This window comes from Boeremia exigua, assembly GCF_020726555.1.
Source record: "Boeremia exigua strain MPI-SDFR-AT-0100 chromosome Unknown C7974scaffold_5, whole genome shotgun sequence".
In the NCBI taxonomy this organism is placed as follows: domain Eukaryota; kingdom Fungi; phylum Ascomycota; class Dothideomycetes; order Pleosporales; family Didymellaceae; genus Boeremia; species Boeremia exigua.
The window spans coordinates 352053-367308 of NW_025763522.1; the positions used below are offsets into that span (position 1 = coordinate 352053).

The 15256-nt window shown below is 56.3% G+C and overlaps 7 protein-coding genes across 7 annotated transcripts; 3 read left to right on the plus strand and 4 right to left on the minus strand.

Moving 5' to 3' along the window:
* Nucleotides 1-16: 16 nt before the first annotated feature.
* C7974DRAFT_310205 (endo-1,3(4)-beta-glucanase 1 precursor) lies at nt 17-2483 on the minus strand (the record flags this gene model as incomplete). Its single annotated transcript, XM_046138260.1, has 2 exons — nt 17-1900; nt 1956-2483. 2 exons carry the CDS (start codon nt 2481-2483, stop codon nt 17-19), a joined length of 2412 nt encoding a protein of 803 aa, XP_045997765.1.
* A 1155-nt stretch (nt 2484-3638) lies between these two features.
* C7974DRAFT_163179 (heterokaryon incompatibility protein-domain-containing protein) lies at nt 3639-5833 on the minus strand. Its single transcript, XM_046135994.1, has 2 exons — nt 5154-5833; nt 3639-5102 (listed from the first exon to the last, which is right to left on the minus strand). Exons 1-2 carry the CDS (start codon nt 5546-5548, stop codon nt 3686-3688), a joined length of 1812 nt encoding a protein of 603 aa, XP_045997766.1. The 5' UTR covers nt 5549-5833; the 3' UTR covers nt 3639-3685.
* An 826-nt stretch (nt 5834-6659) lies between these two features.
* Nucleotides 6660-7046, minus strand: C7974DRAFT_375148 (uncharacterized protein; the record flags this gene model as incomplete). Its single annotated transcript, XM_046140191.1, has 1 exon — nt 6660-7046. The coding sequence occupies one exon, from the start codon at nt 7044-7046 to the stop codon at nt 6660-6662; it is 387 nt and encodes a 128-aa protein (XP_045997767.1).
* Nucleotides 7047-7393: 347 nt separating this feature from the next.
* C7974DRAFT_163215 (vacuolar calcium ion transporter /H(+) exchanger) lies at nt 7394-9039 on the plus strand. Its single transcript, XM_046135996.1, has 2 exons — nt 7394-8796; nt 8844-9039. The coding sequence occupies exons 1-2, from the start codon at nt 7622-7624 to the stop codon at nt 8941-8943; spliced, it is 1275 nt and encodes a 424-aa protein (XP_045997768.1). The 5' UTR covers nt 7394-7621; the 3' UTR covers nt 8944-9039.
* Nucleotides 9040-9188: 149 nt separating this feature from the next.
* Nucleotides 9189-9740, plus strand: C7974DRAFT_163206 (uncharacterized protein). Its single transcript, XM_046135995.1, has one exon. The coding sequence runs from the start codon at nt 9336-9338 to the stop codon at nt 9696-9698; it is 363 nt and encodes a 120-aa protein (XP_045997769.1). The 5' UTR covers nt 9189-9335; the 3' UTR covers nt 9699-9740.
* Nucleotides 9741-11246: 1506 nt separating this feature from the next.
* C7974DRAFT_391916 (uncharacterized protein) lies at nt 11247-13249 on the plus strand. The gene is made up of 2 exons (XM_046141630.1): nt 11247-11534; nt 11587-13249. Exons 1-2 carry the CDS (start codon nt 11281-11283, stop codon nt 12815-12817), a joined length of 1485 nt encoding a protein of 494 aa, XP_045997770.1. The 5' UTR covers nt 11247-11280; the 3' UTR covers nt 12818-13249.
* A 723-nt stretch (nt 13250-13972) lies between these two features.
* C7974DRAFT_163230 (tryptophan synthase beta subunit-like PLP-dependent enzyme) lies at nt 13973-15164 on the minus strand. Its single transcript, XM_046135997.1, has one exon. The coding sequence runs from the start codon at nt 15078-15080 to the stop codon at nt 14061-14063; it is 1020 nt and encodes a 339-aa protein (XP_045997771.1). The 5' UTR covers nt 15081-15164; the 3' UTR covers nt 13973-14060.
* Between the last annotated feature and the right edge of the window lie 92 nt (nt 15165-15256).

Here is a 15256-nt window from a genome sequence, read left to right on the forward strand (position 1 = left end):
CAACCTCATATCCAACCTACCGCCCACCCCTCCCCAGCTCCCCCAACCCCGCCGCAAACACCAAATACCACGTCCGACTCGCGCCCCCATCGATCCACAAATCGCTCCAGAACCCAGCGACCCCATCCCTGAAGAAAGAAAAACTCGCTTTGGGGTCCAGCAGCGCGAGATTCGCATGCAAGACGCCGCGCCAGGGGCCCTCGACGCCGTCGGGCCCGTCGCGCACCGCGCGGCCGTCGCTGAACTTGGCGTCCCATTCTTCTTTGACGAAGGAGCGGGGGCGCAGGAGCGCGGACGCCGGGCTGAGGGGGACCATGTGGATGCCGTGGATGAGGGCGGGGGAGTCGCCGAAGTAAGTCGCGTAGTCGATTTTGTTTTCGAAGAGGATGCCTGAGATTTTGTTGGGGAGGAAGCGCGGGGGCTGGACGGAAGCAGAAGTCAGGTAGAAGTAGGTGTTGAAGGAGCGGGCTTGCAGGGCCAGCATGAGGGAGCCGCGCTTCTCCATGTTGGCGTCTGCGGTGACTTTGCCCCACATCTTGAGGGCGAAGCTGGCGAAGCCGTCTTCGCTGGTGCTTTCTTGGTCTTTGCCGTCGGCGCTTTCGAATAGGCCCTTGGCCCAGCTGTGGCCGTGCCACCAGTCGAAGCTGCGTGAGAAAGGGAAGTCGCGGCCCTTGTAGTCGCTCTCGGCGAAGTCCTTCACCAGCATGTTCGTCCATGCCTTGTTGTGGCCCTGCGTCAGCCACTCCGGGTCCAGGAACGCAATGACCGCGGCCGTGTAGACGAAATAGCCGAAGTGGAAGTGGTGGTCGTTGTAGTACGTGTTGCCAAAGTCCGCACCCGAGTCGGCGAATCCGGCATTCGACACCACCCCCTTCCAGCTGTCATCGTAGTAGAGCGGGTAGCGCTGCTGGTTCTGGACGTACTTTGCCATCTCTTGCTTCAGCTTCGTAAGACCGGCATTGGCAACCTCAGCGAGCCCCAGCACCTCCTTGATAACCCAAACAAGAGTTGCGAATCCGGAGAGGGACTTGCCGGCGTAGTAGTACGAGTCGAGTGGAATGGGGCTGCTCATGGCGCGTCGCAGGTCGTGCTCTGCTATCGACGAAATGAAGGAGAGAACATCCGGGGGGAAGCGGATCTTCGCGTTGGCACTCATGGTGGGGTTCCAGGGGCCAAACGACATGGTGACGGGGAGGTTGGTCTCGATGAAGGAAAGCTTCTCGGCCCACACTGCCGTTGCCATGCCCTTGGTCGACGTGCGCAGCTGCAGCTCCGTGACTTTTAGTCTGAGCTCGGGATCAAGAGACTGGATGTGGTGCGGCAGAGCAAACATCAGTAATGGCGAGGCACCGATCTTCGTGTAGCTGAACGAGTACGTAGCCTTGGCCTCGTTAACCACGGCAGTGAGCGTTGCCTCGATCGGAAACGTCCCAACGGCGTTGTCGTAGATCGATTCGCTTTTGGCGCCCAGCGGGTTCCTCGCCACCTGAATCGTGCCGTTGAAACCCGCCGGGCCCATGAGCGTGCTGGCGTCGATCTTGACGAACGCGCCAGCATCATACGTCGTGCTCGCCAACGGACTGACGTAGATCAGCCAGTCCCTTCCACCGAAGTCTTTCGCCTTATACTTCGCCACCCTGCCCATCATGACCGGCTTGTTGACCTCCACAAACCCCCGCCCACCGGTCTGAACCGTCGGCGTCGCGCCCCGGTACCCAGCAGTCACAAACGCCATGCCCTGGACGACCGGAAACGAGACCCTCAACCCGCCCTCCCCGCCGTCCAGCCCCAGATTAATATTCACCGAGAACGGCAAATGCGAATCTGTCGACAACCGCGTCAGCGCCCCCAGCTCCGCCGCCGACAGCACTAAGCACTGTTTCCGCGGGCAACTAAACACCTAGCACAGTCAGTTTCGCCCCCGCCCCCGCCCCCGCGGTCTTCTCAGCACTCACCTTCGGCGGCTCCCCCGGCCCGTACTCCACATCCCCCTCCTCGACACACCCCACGTTCATCCCCCACGTCTGCAGCACGCCGACGTCCTGCGCGCCCTTGCCCCACCACACGCTGTACGGGTGCGTCCACACGGGCTGGTTCTGGCCGCCGAGGAACGCGTTCGCGTAGAAGCCGTTGGTGTGGAGGGTGCGCGAGTGCGGGTCTTCGATGCCCGTGCGCGGCACGGGGTGGTGGTCGCCGATGGGGATCTGCGGGAGGATGGCATCGGGCTGGATTGGGACGAAGATGTTGTCGGGCGGGATGTCGGGGCTCTTGGAGGGCGGGTTGGTGCGGTAGCTGAGGGTTTGGAGGAGGCCTTTGGGGCGGGGGCGGGGCGGGGATTTGGGCGCGGTGGCGGCGCGAGGAGGGATCGAGGGGAGAGTGTTGTGCCTCTGGGGCTGCGTGGGTGCGGGTGGTTTGTGTGGGTGTGGCTTTGGGGCGGGTTTGCGGTCGTGGAAGCAGCAGAGGAAGTCGAGAAAAGGATACATGGTTGTGTGAGGGCGGGTCGTCCGGGGCAAAACGCATAGGGTGGTAGGTCCCGTAGTGATGATGGATAGATGGCTAGAGGAGGGCGAGCTGGCTGGTTGTTTCGATCGCACATGGTGACGTTGACTCGACAGCGCGGGAAAGTGCAGACAGCCGTTTGTGTAGGCAAGCGGGCTTGACAACATCAAACGCGATCTACACGTTTTGAGGCACTGCTCCGCTCTGGGACTACTGAGGCACTGCTCCGCTCTAGGACTACTCCAGACCTCCCGTGCAACCGGCCATCAAGTGACGTGAGCGCAAACGAGTCACTGGCAAGGTGTAACAGCCTCGTCCAACCAAACCACGCACCAGCACTGGCGACGAAGCGTGCACCCCGCAACCACGGGCCAGATTATCGAACACCGTTCCAGTGGCCCTGGGCAGCGTCGTAGATCGAAGGTCCTCACCGCGGAAGTCCCACGTAACTAGAAGTGGGAGGGGATCGTGGAAGGATGCGGTATGCAGTCAAGCAGTGACACACCTCGTGGCGAGGTCCGCGTACATGTATTCCAGGACGAGCTCTGGGGAGCTTCTGTCTTCTCGAGCGTGATGTGTTGGTACGCCCGCTGCCCTCGACCTGCGCTATCTCATGTACTTAAGTTCTCGCGTTCTCAACCCCACACCACAACGACCAGAGCAAAGACGCTCACGTGTATCAGCATCCATGACAACCAATCAGCCACCTGTATCCTGGTGCTGATGCAGGGTACATCGTGTTGGCTGTGTGTTGTGTGTATCGACACCAGCGTTTTCGAGGCGAGGAGGAGGAGGGGGGTGTATGTCAGTGCGAGCCGTTTGCGGTGCTGTGCCATTGCTAGAGTCTGGGGAGGCGGTGGTGCGGACTAGGAGGTGGGGATTGCGCTGGAGCTTAGTGGTTCCAGGTAGGTCTGTGGAAGTGTGCGTCGCTCCGGGAGAGTTGCTGGGCGCGGGGGAGGGTGGTGTATGGCTGGTACAGTGGCAGGGTGTTTGCTTGCTGCGGCGGCGGCGGGCTGGTTGGCAGTGTCGATCTTCGCCGCTGGACTGGGAGTGGAGGTCTGCGACTCTAGTAGTACTAAAGCTGCTCTGCTGAGGTGGCTACGCATATCCAGTTCGCTCCTGGTTGCGTTGCTGTCGGGCTAGGCATGGGGCCGGGGTTTGCATACACTCAGGGTATCCATCATGTTCAGATCATTGTGATGACCTGGTGCTCGGCCTCTTCGTGCCTTTTCTGTATCCTAGCCCCTTCCGCAATCGGCGCTTCAGAATCATTGAAGAAAAAGCTTCCAATGCGTTCGTACATCTCCGGCGTTTGAAGTGAGGGCTGTAGCACCAGGCCCTCCACCCACGACTCGCCTTCGGGGGTACGGAAGCGCGCGAGAACGACGGCTGTGACATCGATCTCCGTGCCGTCTTTTGCGCTATCAAGAGTGATGCCTGTCCAATTTGTATCGTTGCTGATCGTCGCTTCGGCTGGGAGCGAGTGCGTGAACGCGCCGGATGTGCCTTTGGGACTCAGTCGCATTTTCTCCCGGAACGGGCGGCAGCCCAGGCGCAGAAAACCTGCGGTTATCTCTCCCGAGAGCGCCGTTTCTATGTGCACTTCCACTATTTCTGCGGATTCCGAGGCTGTCAGCTTCCTCTTCACCTCGAGTATATCTGGTTGGTCTTTTCCCAACGAGAGCTGCCGCGGATCGCTGTCCGAGTGCATGATAAGGGCCATGAGAGTTTTCGAGCCGCCTATAGCGCACCTGCTACTTGCCCAGCTCCATGTCGGGGCCCGCCATTTCGTTGGCCTGTTGAAACCGCCCGGGTGGTGAGCCATGAGCGACCAAGACAGCTCTTGTAGTAGATATGGCTTCCACATTCCCGCGATGAACGTCATGTGTGGTGTAGAAAGGTCGTCTTGTGAGACAGACGCCGAGAGAGAGAACATGTGTGTTACTTCGTCTGCTATACCTGCCAGTGCCACCAGCAAGTCTTCTTCGCGTGTTATACTGCACAGGGAGTATATCAGACGGAGTCTGAGCCAATCGTTGTAAAGGCCAAGACCTGAGTCTACATCTGTAGGTATTACCGCATCAGCTGTAAGTTGCCGATCCTCTTGGAATGACGAGATTCGTCTCTCGAAGGTCCTGGCTTTTAGGTGTCTGAGATTGAACATGTTCATGGCTGGTATTGGGATTGATATACCATCCGGGTAAAGTTCGTTGGCAAACAACTCGTGGCATTCCCAGTACAGAATTTCGCGGCCAAAGTGTAGGATTCTTGGTGACAAACAACGCTCCTGTACTACCCATGCCCTGTTGTTGAGTGGCGAGCGTTGTATGTCATCGACCTCTCCAATGAAATCGCCGATGAAGTAAGTATCTGACGGAGGGAAGAATCTTGTCTTTCTGTCTTCGAAAGCAGGTAATGGATCAGCATGCCAGGTCGCTTCAACCTGCACAGGAGGTAATCGAGGATGGGGTCGATAAAAAAACAGCCCCACACTTCCATCCTCTGCGGCGGTTGCAGCGATTGTGAAAGCTGCATGACTGTACACCTTCCTCATGCACTTGGATTCTCTAGCCCAGTCTGCTGTGTCGTCTTGCATGATGCAGCTGTAGGGGCGAGTAAGCATGCGTCCGATCTGGTGAACTCAGCATACTTACAGCGAGTCAATCCAGAGATAACGAAAGCCAAATCTACGACACACGAAAATAGCATCTCTAAACGTCCGAGGTAGTTCACCGATATCTATCCCACGGCGTAGCGTTGATTCTGTCCTTGCAGAGAGTATGAGAGGTTGAAGACCTCCCCAGCAGTGTGACAAGGCTACATAAGAGGTGTTTTGGTCGAGTGTACCGCGCTCGTGCAAGGAAACGAGATCGCCAGCTGATTCGCCAACGTCTATAACTCGTGTTGGCAGAGAGTTCGTGCTAAAAGTTAGTTGATGGCACCGAGTGTGGGACGTCTGGCACGTTCTGAGACTGGTGGCTAGAAACTCAAAGGCCGAGTCTGATCCTGTGGTCGAGGAAAGGGGCTGTGTCGTTGGAGCAGGGCTCATTGCTGGATTTTGGTAAATTTCAGGTTGATTGAGGAGTGTGAGGCAGTACCCGTTGAACTCATGAGATGAAGTCTGAACGACTCTGCGTCTTCGTCGATATCAGTGTCTGTGTGTTCGCGATGCAGGAAAAACTCCATCGTATACACATCTGATCTGAATGCATCGTCTTGCTGAGGTTTACCGAATTTGGTACTTGCAAGTTCAGAGGGTCGGCCCATCGCCGCCCATAACCGCAGACACAATGGACAATGCAAGTCAAGAGCTTCCTGAAACGAAACAGCATTTGGATGGTGCAAATACAGTTGTGCCCCCGAGAACGTTCCGAAAGGCTCGCTTTTCCCACACAACAGGGCCTTGCACGGATCGCAGAAGCCATCGTTGAGCATGTCTCGAAAGAAGACGAAACGCCAGAGCTCAGAGGGTGTTGCACGAGCATGGCTTGTTTCGGCGCGGTTGTCGAGGCTGAGCTGACTACTGCGGGGTGCTTCTGCTGGTCTCCCCACGTGTTGAGGCGTTCGACATGCCGCTGTGGAATCCTTCGCTCTGATCACCCTACCTATAGAACACAGCGTGCTTTAAGATGCACTTGCCAGGAATGCAAGGATCAGTGGATTGTAGAACCAGCACAACACCGAGGCTGCTCGAGATACTTTCAGCACCTTTTTACTCACCACTTCATGATGACGATAGATTGAACACTAAGATGACACGTTGTTGCGCGGCAGTATTTGAAGGTTGTTGATGAGCGACGATGGTTTTCCAAATGCTGATGTCGTCTCTCAGCTTAACGCGTGGCAAATGCAGCCTGCGACTGCCATGCCGTTGCTTTCAGGGGCGCAGAACTGTACCTGAGAGGCGCTGCCTTGCATTTGAATTTACTTTGCAGCACCACCTTGCGTGGCTGCGGTCAGGTCTCGGGCATTTGTTCACCAGCCACGGGCTCAGGAGCGCTGAGCAGGCGCTTGGCCTTGGTAATTGCAAAATGGACATACTCCGGGCCAATGCTGCTGATGGCAGTACACACGAGGCAGGCAGTGAGACTGTCATCGCCGAAAGCTCACGCGAAATCATCGCCAGCTTGGCATATCTCGTCGAATGAGGGATTCGCCTCTCAGACGTGATGCTGCGCGGTGGTTGGTGGTTTCGTTGGCGGTTTCGTTGGCGGGTGCTGGCGGGGCCGTGCGATCGATGATCGACGAAGCAAGATTGGCTTGTCAAGCCAGCGCACACGATGACGTCGCGCATTCAACTCCCTCGACGCCCGGCGCAGTGCGCAAATGCTGCTGATGTCCGCATAAGCAACGCTGGCAGAGCCGGATATGCTTGCCCTGCGGGCGGCCGAGTGCGCAATGCTTCGGCTGACGAGGAATTGTCCGCAGGCAACCCGCTGTTCTGCAACGGCGCCAGGGGCAGGTGGAGCAGCACTTCCCGCGGTGGTGCGCTTGGCTGAGGCAGTGCTCATTGGCAAACGCCAGCAAGCTCTGGAGCTCCCAGCCATCTCATTCCGTCATCAGCAGCGCGAGCAACACAGTCAGTCAGGAGCGCTGCGCCTTCTTTCCCCTCACGCTATCGCTCTTCGATTCTCTTCAACCGTCTTTTGTGTGCAGTCTGATTGATGCGATCTGCGGTCAATTGATCTTGTCGGACCACTAGCCAACTGCATTCACACCTGCCCGCTACAGCGTCAATCCTAGCAGCGCGCCTCTGACACGCTCAAATAAGTACTTGCTAGCATACCCGCGCCCACGGGACTCTTGATATCTGCGTCTCCCGCACAGCAATGAGTGAGTCCTGCAATCAACAACTCCCCGAGCAGCTGTCCGCATTCGGTGTGCCGGCTTCGTCGCCCCTCCTGTCTTGGAACGCAGCCCTCCAACACCACCGTCCTGTGACCCGTCCCTTCTGGACGCCAGGCGCAGCACCACCGCTCTCTACCGTCTCCGTCGCAGGCCTTCTCCGATAGTACAAAGGCACTCGGCAGGTCTTGGCTAACCGGACTTGGCAGAAAACATAAAGCGCGACTTCCACCGCATCGGTCGCCACGGCAGCTCGCGTTCTCTCAGCGATCCAGTTATGCCGCAACCGCAAAATGGCTCGACAGAGCACACCCCGCTGCTCGGCACCACTCGCCCCGACGAGTCGGCCATCACCAGACTGCCCAAGCATTTTATGCACCTCGTCTATGCGACGCTGGTCAGCAACTACGTCAATGTCCTGCTCGTCTTCGTCCCCGTTGGCATCATCGCCGGCGCCCTCGGCTGGAACCCCACCGCCGTCTTCATCCTGAACTTCATCGCCATCATCCCGCTGGCCGCGCTGCTGTCCTTTGCGACTGAGGAGCTCTCTGCCAAGCTCGGCCAGACGCTGGGTGGCCTGATGAACGCCACCTTTGGCAATGCCGTCGAGCTCATCGTTAGCATTGTCGCGCTCAAGCAGGGCGAGATCCGCATTGTCCAGGCCAGCATGCTGGGCAGCATCCTGTCCAACATCCTGCTTGTGCTCGGCTGCTGCTTCCTCGCTGGCGGTATTCGCGAGCAGGAGCGCAGCTTCAACGAGACCGTCGCATCGACAATGTCCTCGCTGATGGCTGTCGCATCTGCGTCGCTGATCATTCCCGCGACCCTGTACGCGACCATCTCCGGCGACAAGCAGAACGGCGGCACACACGAGGCCGAGAAGAACGTCCTGCTTCTGTCGCACGGCACCTCGATCATCCTCCTCATCCTGTACATTCTTTACCTGTACTTCCAGCTGTACTCCCACCACGCCCTATTCGCCGACGTCGAGAACCAGGAAGGTGGAGATGACGAGAACGAGGACGGCCAGATCCTGTCCCCCGTCGCTGCTGGTGTTGCGCTCGTCCTCGTCACCGTCCTCGTCGCCATTTGCGCCGAGTTCCTTGTCAACAGCATCGACTCCATCGTCGAGTCAGCACACATCAGCAAGACGTTCGTCGGTTTGATCCTTATCCCCATTGTTGGAAACGCCGCTGAACACGTAACTGCTGTTATCGTCGCATACAAGGGCAAGATGGACCTGGCCATCAACGTTGCAATTGGCAGCTCCATGCAGATCGCGCTTTTCGTCACTCCCTTCCTCGTTATCCTCGGCTGGATCATGGGACAGCCCATGACCCTGCACTTCCAGGGCTTCGAGACCATCATCTTCTTCATCTCGGTGCTGATCGTCAACTACTTGATCCAGGATGGAAAGAGCAACTACCTTGAGGGCGCCATGTGCCTCGGAACGTAAGTACTACACCCTGCACGCAACGACTTACGCTAATGCCAAACAGATACGCCATCATCGCGCTTGCTTTCTACATTTACCCCGACAACGTCCAGGGCGATCCTACCGGTAACGGTCTCGTTCAGAGGTTTTTCGCCACCAGCTAAGAGCTGACCAGTCTTACCTCAACCTCCCCAACCAACCCCCTCGGCCTTCTGAAATGGAGGCTAGTCCGAAACACAGTCGCTTGCAGAGCGATGCGACATCTGTTCCCTTTTGTACAGTTCTTGGATACCAGTTTCCGTAAGGAACATGTTATTCCCTTGTCTTGATTTCCTTGCTTTTCCTTTGTACGGTGGCTAGTCCCTCGGGCGTTTCGGTCTGATACTGAGCCAGGTAGCGAGCAATTGCCTGTGGATAGCGGAGAGGAAAGCAGAGCGGCAGCGGTGTCGAAAGTATAGTGCAAGAAAGAATCTAGTGTAAGAATAGCCGCCAAACAGTAACAATAATACAATCGAGAATGGCGAGTACACCCAGATGCTGCAATTGAGCGACTTGCATGACTGTGCCACACACTGTGGCAGCGGGAGTGGCTGTCCTTTTAAGCTTTGAGGGTTTTTGGGGGCCGCCCCACACGGCTCCGGCTCTGGAAGACACGGCATCTGGAGTACGTACCCTTCACTGCCGAGATCCGCTAGCTGACATTGTGCTGGTTTTAGAGCGTTTGGGGGCTGCATATACATACACGAGTAAGTGCGGGATTGCGTCAGACGCAGATCAAACATGCGCCTCGGATACATCTACAACTAAGCACGCTGGGAAAATGCCATCGCCAACGCGAATGTCATACTCCTCAATAACTGCGACCAGCTTTATGTGTCCCGGCGCTCTCCGTTGTGTGATCAACAACAAGGTCAGATAAATATAGCGGCGAAGCCTAAACATCCAGCGGCCTGCCAAGCAGCCTGCGCAGGTGCGTGTTGTGGTGAAGGAGTGCTGTGGTTTGTCACAGCACATTCCAATGGACAACCCCAAAAGCGATTACGCTGAAGTTGCATTTCACCTCAACTTGCTTCATGCAAAATAGATCCCGTGTTCTTGAAGTGGAAAGGGGTGGTATCTGCTGTTTAGTTGCAATCTCTGTCCTGACTTCGTCCACGAAGCCATAGCGGCGCTTCTTGCCAGGCCACACACTCGGGTTCTCAAAACACGGGGTGCCATGTTTCATTCGAGCCTTCCATGGGTTTTGTTGTCAAGGACGTCGACGTCGCTTCTTCCAGCCTCAGCGACAGCCGTTCGGTCGTGATCGCTGGCTTGCATGGCTTGTCAAATGGCTCTGCGGCTTCACAAATGGCATTACCGTCTTGCATTCTCACCCAAAAGTGGGTCCCCAGTAATGTGCGATCAAGCGCAGTATGTCGTAAGTTCTTATGCTCTGAGAACGCTGACTGCATTGGGAAGATGTCAAATCTTCATGGTACAGTCCACGGCTTCCACCACAGCGCCACGCTCGCAGGTCAGAACAAGTCTGTTCCAGACTGGATGCTTGCGTTGGGAATGAGAATGGCGGCGTCTGCAGCGACCTTCGAACTTCAAGCAAAGCTGAGTCACGAAGCATAGGAGTTCTCTGGGCTTTCATCTTAGCGATACGGCAGGTACTAACTCATATTGTAGTCTCTTGGTCGCCATATAACGCGTTCGTGTCTCAAAAACGTTCGACTATCGAATAAATGGTGTCGTACCGGGCTGGAAGCTCTGACAGCATATTCCTCCTAAGACAGCCAAAGTATCACAAACGAGCTCGGGCAACGTCTTGAATTCAACGTAGCAGCATCCAATAGAGAATCAACCCTGAGAGGCTCGGGGAGAAGATACTTACGACGTTCATACAACATGACTCTCATGCCCGCTTTCCTTTACTAACTGCAAACGGACTTGCAGATTCGACAAAAGACATCAGTGGATATTTCATCCCTCTATCCGGTGAGGATCTTGAAGGTGAGCTTTAATTCAGACCCTTGTCAAGATCGAGCACGAGGTCACTTGCACTTGACCGCATGATCTAAAGCGCAAGCACTCTCACCCATGATGCCAAAGTTGTGAGCTACCGCGAATGGGATTCCACCTTCTTATCTGAGAAAAAACCTGGCTCGTCTTCCAATACTGACATCTTGCAGGTATTCTACTACATTGTCAAACATGACCGACCCATCGCCACGCCGTCACGGTTGTACGGCAAAAATTACTATTTCAATTGGCTGCCCATGTAAAGAGGCTGGATTTCAATGTTCCTATTGGCGCTCTACCACATCAGGCAGCCCGTACGAATCCCGGTGTGATCAATCTGTCGCCGCAGCGGCACTAGCGGCACAAGCCGCGGCGCTGATTGGCTGGCGACGCCTTGTGTACTGTGAAGCAACCTTGGTATCTTGGCGATGCAAGCACATATATTATCAGACGATCTCCCCGGATATGGAGTCAAATACCAATGCGACTTCGACGTCATGGCACCACAGAGGGTGCATCACCCGGACGAGGCTCCTCCGGAGTACTCTGTCCGTGACCCGCAGTTGCAAGCAACGCCCCCATGTAACCCGCGAATGCAAACAACGCCTCCAGGTAACCCGCAATTGCCAGCAACGCCTCCAAAACGAAAATGGACGGACAATCGAGTCCGAGTATGGAGTCTTGTAGCACTTGGAGTCCTTGCTATCATCATATTCGGTGCAGCGTACGGCGTAAAGAGATCAAGATCCGAGTAGGTTCAAGGCCAATTCGTCCCCGGACTGCCGTACTAACACAGTTGAAAGCGACGCAGAGAATAGTCGTGACCAACAACTACAGGCCTGGTCTTCAAGTCGGGCAATATACCCAACCGGCACTCCTGCAACTTCGAGTTCCTTCCCTGACCCTACGCCTGGTCCTACTCAACCTGTTCTGCAGGCACAAGGACCAATGCCGAGAGACATCAGCGTCGCTGTAGAGGTCCCCGACCTGCTGATCTGGGATCTGCGTGCCAGAGGCCGCATATACACAAGGAAGCTCGACCGCGACTTCGAAGTCGATCCCTATCGCCAATTGTTAGTTACCCCTGTGGTTGTCAACACGGGTGAGACGACGCGAACAGCAGTCGCCGTCAATGGCGTCAGCGGCGGCATCTTGTACATGCACTTCCACGACGGCCGGTGGGAGGACTGGCAAGAACTCGAGTTTGCGGCGAAGTTCCTGCGGCGTCCTGCTGTGATCTCGAGGGCCCAGCATAGGGTCGATGTTGTCAACGTGGATAGCGAAGGGTCTGTGTGGATTGTTTCGTACGACGGTTCCGCGTGGAGCGAATGGACGCAACTCGGTACCAATGTCTCAGCAGACGTCTCGGCGACAACATGGGGCGAAGATCGAATCGACGTGTTTATCAGCAATGGCGAGACCTTCATGCATAAGCACTGGACACCGGACTCTGGGTGGCCTGAGAACTGGGAGGATCTGGGTAATCCGTTTGGACGAAGTTTGTGGACTAGACAGGCTATCTCGCCCGGACCCCCTTCCATTTCTTCGCCCATGGCTGTCTCATGGCGCGACGGGGACGATGGTGTGATCGACATATTCGTTACCGACGGAAGCTCGCGACACAAGATGTTCAGAGGCGGTGCATGGAGCGACTGGCTCATCGTCAGCGCCAGCCACGAGGGCGGCGAATTCCCGGACACACAGAGCATTGTCAAAGGCCGTGGCGGGGACGGGTATCCGTTCGCGCATGTCATCTCACGCGGTACGAATAACTGCATGCACCTCATCTCGCACAACGGGACCGACTGGGATTTCTGGACGAATTTGTGGTGCAACACCGATAATGTAGGGAACGAACGCTACTACCCGACGGAGATCCTGGCGACTTCGATGGCTGTGTATGAAAACGGCAGTCTCGAGGTGGTGGTGAAGGATCTGCTGGATAATGTGTTGAGACTCCAGCTGGAAGTACCAGTCGACCCAAACGTCAGATTTTCCAACGGCGAATGGGATAATCTGGGTTCTGCCGGCTGAAAAACGAGCATTTCAGTCTCAGCTGTTGAGATTGACTGGGGCTGACTTCTTGGCCTGATGCCACCTTCAGTACCTCTACGGAGGGGTCGAACGATTAAAGGATCGCATTTCGTCTCGCGTAATCTTCGAGGTCATGGACGGCACTGGCTTGGATTTGAAGGGCACTCCGCCAACCCGTCAACATACAGAGATATGCGGGGTATCACTCGATGCACAGGTACTACTGGATGTTCGATCAGGCATTGGCAGTGAAGAATGGAAGAGTCTGGACTGGAAACGGACCGGATAGAATTGATGCTGCTCCGGCGAAGCATTTCAAGCACTTTTTGTTAAACTTATACCCGATCTCTGGAAGCAGAAGATGGAAGGATTTTGCTAGTCGTCTGAAATAATTAATGCCTGCACAAGCGGCTCAGATACTCTTGCTCAAAGAACCCTGCTTCCTCCCTACTTCTCCTTAGCATGCTCCACCTTCCTTCCGTCGCCACTGATCGCATTGGCCGCACGTTTGTCCAACCACGCCTGCGGGTAGTCCCACTCGGGATTCTTCTCGTAGTGTTGCTCGATCATGACCTCGAGCGCTTCAATCTGCCCGGCCCAGCGCTTGTCGTACTGGGCTCTCAGTTCCTCTGTTTCGCCATCATCACCCTCTTCTTTCTGCACAGCGTCAAGAGTCTGGTACATGATCGACTGCAGAGAATTAGCCAGTGAGTGTAGAGACCGGTCAGCGCACGCGCCTTCTCTTCTTGCAGGGAGTTGTAGCAGCCGACCAGCAAAGCGAGCAACGACTTGCGCTCCTCTTCGAGAAGTCTTTGGCGGACGGCGAGGCGCGTTTCGACTTCGGCCAGCTCGTTTCTGGCGGTGTCGATTTGCCACTGCTTCGCTTCGAGCAGGAGCTTACCCGCGGCGCGGATGGGGTCTGCCATGGCTGTAAAGTATTTGAAGAGACGCGCTGGTGAGTATTATGAAATGTTAAAGTATATAGAGAGAGCGGTTGTGTGGTACGGTGGAGTCGGGTGTGGATGGTATATAAACAACTGCGTTTGCACTGACGTGCTTTCACCTGTCGGAGGGACGAACAAACGCTCGAGGCTCGTTCACTTCTATTATGTGCGTTGCTCACCGACTCGACGGTAATTGAACTTTCAAGAGACCCCAGGCTATTTCGCGATTTGCTTGTGCAAGTTGTCTATTCTAATGTGATCTATATGCACAGTCGTCTTGCCTTTCGAGGATTCATCATTCATGCCGTCTGCTTCAACTCCTCCGCCCAAGCCTGCAACATTCCTGCAGTGACGTTCTTCCCGCCGCACACCACAATCACCACTTTGCTTGTCTCCGTCAGCTCCGGCAACGCCTTCTTCAGCCGCCCTCCGTAACACAGCGCAAGACTGACGCCACACGCAGCCTCGACCATGATCCTCTCATCGTTTGCGAACTTCACACACCCCTCCATAGCCTCTGTATCTTTCAAAACCAAGCTCTTTACGCAATCCCTTTGTGCATACTCATAAGCTTGCTTTGCCACCGTCCTGGCCCCCAGTGTAGTCGCAATGCTGGTGATGGCAGGCAGGGTACTCAACTTCCCCTCTCTCAACGACAGATTCAACGAATCCGCCCCCTCCGTCTCAACAGCAAGCATCTTCATCCTCTCCGCCTCCTCCCCCAGCGCCTCCCTCCCCAACATCACCCCGCAAAACAACCCCCCTCCTCCAACACTACACACAAGCACATCCGGCACCTCCCCCAAGTCCTCCACAATCTCCGGCACCATCGTCGCATGCCCTTCCCAAATCAACCGCGCATCAAACGGCGGCACATACACCGGCGCCTCGCCCCGCGCCCGCGCCTCCCCCATGACTTCACCCTGCAAATACGCATCCGCCTCGGCCCAACTCGCGCCCCGCTGCAACACCCCCGCCGCACCCGCCTCCCACATCTTGCCGACCATAAACGCGCTCGTGCTCAGCGGGACGACAATCGTCGCCGGCGCGCCCAGCGCGGCCGCAGCACTGACGCACGCCAGCCCCGCGTTGCCGCCCGAACTCGAGTAGAAGTGGAGTTTCGAGCGGGCGTCCGCGGGGACGGAGGCGAGGTGCGAGAGCAGTAGGTTGCCGATGCCGCGGGATTTGAAGGAGCCGCTGGGCTGCAGGTTTTCCAGCTTCAGGTGGATTTGGCAGCCGGCGGCGGCGGAGAGGGTGGTCGAGTGGATGAGGGGGGTTCGGCGCCAGGGCTGGGGGAGGGGGGAGTCGGGAGGCGGCATTTTGGGGGTGGTGTTGGGTGTTGGGTTGGGGTTGTTGGATGGGTGTAAAGGGTTGGTGATTTTGGATGGGTGTATATTGTTGGGGTTGTTAGATGGATATATAGGGCTGGGGGAATTGTTTATAGGCGGCCGATTGGAGATGGTGTACTTGTAGGGCGTGGACGGTCCGCTAGCGT